The sequence below is a fragment of the Olea europaea genome, unplaced genomic scaffold, assembly GCF_002742605.1.
Source record: "Olea europaea var. sylvestris unplaced genomic scaffold, O_europaea_v1 scaffold1746, whole genome shotgun sequence".
In the NCBI taxonomy this organism is placed as follows: domain Eukaryota; kingdom Viridiplantae; phylum Streptophyta; class Magnoliopsida; order Lamiales; family Oleaceae; genus Olea; species Olea europaea.
In genome coordinates this window covers 52,565-54,978 of record NW_019235174.1, presented here as the reverse complement: position 1 = coordinate 54,978, position 2,414 = coordinate 52,565, and the positions used below count along the sequence as shown (strand labels likewise).

Here is a 2,414-nt window from a genome sequence, read left to right as displayed (position 1 = left end):
TTTTTATCGTGATATTTAAAGTAAATGGCATGGTGTCATATGTCGTTATTACTCATGTTCAGGACATTCATGATTTTGCTTACTAAGCATTGGCTTATGTAGTTCTTGCATTGTAGGTGAACATGGAACTACATAGAGAGCATGGCTAGCTGTGGAGCTCCTACAGGATTCCAGAGTTCGATGTACATGGATGACGACCTGTAGGGTTATTTTGTAGGCTGCCATCTGTAGGGTTATATTTTGAAATCCTATATAGCGTACTATTGAAATGGTCTGTAGACATGTTTATAAGCTCTGAATATATATGTTGGATTATGGCGATATGATTTTGGGTTTCGATATATTATATGATCGTGTCACAGATGATTAGAAGTTAACAAACTCGAAAAAAAATATATGTAAAATTCTATGTCTAGGTTGTGTATAGATATCAATATTAATTTGGGGGGGTGTGACAGAGAGTGGTATCAGAGCGAGGTTATAATTCTGTAGACTGTCCATGTACATGATCTCGGAATATGAAAGAGCACAGCTATGCCAGTAAGTTTTATTTGTTGCATTATTTTTGCATATTTCATGAATGATATTGGCCAACCTTTAGTTGTAGCCATGGTGAGAACCAGAGATGCTAGTAGTAGTAGAGCTAGAACTCCGGGGCAAGAGGCATCTGTTCAAGATGACAGTCGGGATGTTGTTATTGATAGGCTTACAGAATTAGTTGAGCGCCAATCTCAACAAATTCAACAATTAATACAACAAAGAGAAAGGGAAGAAAAACAAAGGGCGAAATTCTTACAACCACAACAAAGGGCTGAACATATTGATACAGTTGGAGAAAGATTTAGAAAACTAAACCCTCCAATATTTGAGGATGCATTAGATCCACCTGCAGCAGAGGATTGGTTGAGAACTTTAGGGATATATGTTCAGGTATACGAGAGTTTCAGAAGTAGGAAAGGTAGTTTGTGCTTCCTTTATGCTATGAGGTAGTGCTGGACATTGGTGGGATACGATGAGTAGCATTGAAGATGTAAATGCCATGACTTGGGAGAGATTTAAAGAGTTATTTCGTAATAAATATTTTACAACTCCTGTTCGAGCCATGAAGATGAATGAATTTATATAGTTAAGACAAGGAGGGATGACAGTAGGAGAGTATATTCGTAAATTTGAACAACTATCCAGGTTTGCTACCCACATGGTTAATACTGAGGTACTAAAGGTAGAAAGATTTCTTGAGGGGCTAAGACCAGAACTATATAGAGACGTAAGCATGGCAAGAATCCTAGATGTTTCATATTCTCAAATTCCGGAGAGAGCCTTAGTTGCAGAACAAGCCGAACAAAGGATTAGTCGTGCTCAAGAGGCTCGTCGACAGTTTAGGCAAGGTCAAGGACAGCATTGGCCTAGAAAAGATAAGAAAAGGTCTTTCCAAGGACAGAATCAGAAGCCTAAGTTTCAACCGAGACAAGGACAACAACATTGGGATCAGGGCAAACGTCCAATGATAGATCAAGGAAAAGCCTCAACAACACAACCATCTTGTCCCAAATGTGGTGGACAGCATACTGGAGCATGTCCTATAGAGACTAGAACATGTTATGTTTGTGGAAAGATGGGACATCTTGCTAGAGCATGCCCAGGTAATCCAAACCCTATGGAGCAAAAGAAAGTGCCAGCTAGGGTGTTTACTATTACCAGATCTGATGCTGAGACAAATCCATCCGTGGTAACAGGTAAATTCTCTATTTTTGGCATCACAGCACTTGTACTATTTGATTATGGAGCTACACATTCATTTGTTTCTACCGAGTATGTGAGAAGGCTGGGTAGGACACCTGATATACATGAAGTCAGTTATAGTGTAACTATTCCATCTGGAGATGTACAACAAACCAATCTAATTGTAAGAGCATGTGCGATCCTTATAAAAAATCGAGAGCTCTATGCAGATTTAATTGTGTTAGAAATGAAAGATTATGATATAATTTTGGGTATGAATTGGTTGTCAAAATATCAAGCTAGTATAGATTATATGAGGAAGTCAGTAACCTTTCAACCTTTGGGAAATGAGCCATTTACATTTATTGGGATCGAAAAAGATTTTAGAGTTCCAACCATATCGGTATTGAAAGCACAAAGGTTACTAGATAGTGAGTGTGCAGGGTATTTGGTTAGTGTTAATGCTATTGAAGCACAACACAATCCGAATCTTAGTGATGTGCCAGTGGCACAAGAATTTCCAGAGGTATTTCCTGATAATTTACCTGGGGTACCACCAGATCGTGAGATAGAGTTTGTAATTGATTTAATTCCAGGAACATCTCCAAATTCCAAGGCTCCATATAGAATGGCCCCAACTGAACTAAAAGAGTTGAAGTTACAATTACAAGAGTTGTTAGATAAAGGTTTTA

General features: G+C 38.3%; 1 protein-coding gene across 1 annotated transcript in view; it reads left to right on the top strand.

Moving 5' to 3' along the window:
- The first annotated feature begins 1,141 nt into the window (after positions 1-1,141).
- The window catches only part of LOC111377914, a 2,842-nt gene continuing 1,569 nt past the window's right edge, over positions 1,142-2,414 (top strand). Inside the window, exon 1 of the mRNA XM_023001068.1 lies at positions 1,142-2,408. Within this exon, the coding sequence (XP_022856836.1) occupies positions 1,142-2,408 (1,267 nt within the window). The remainder of the gene's footprint in view (positions 2,409-2,414) is intronic.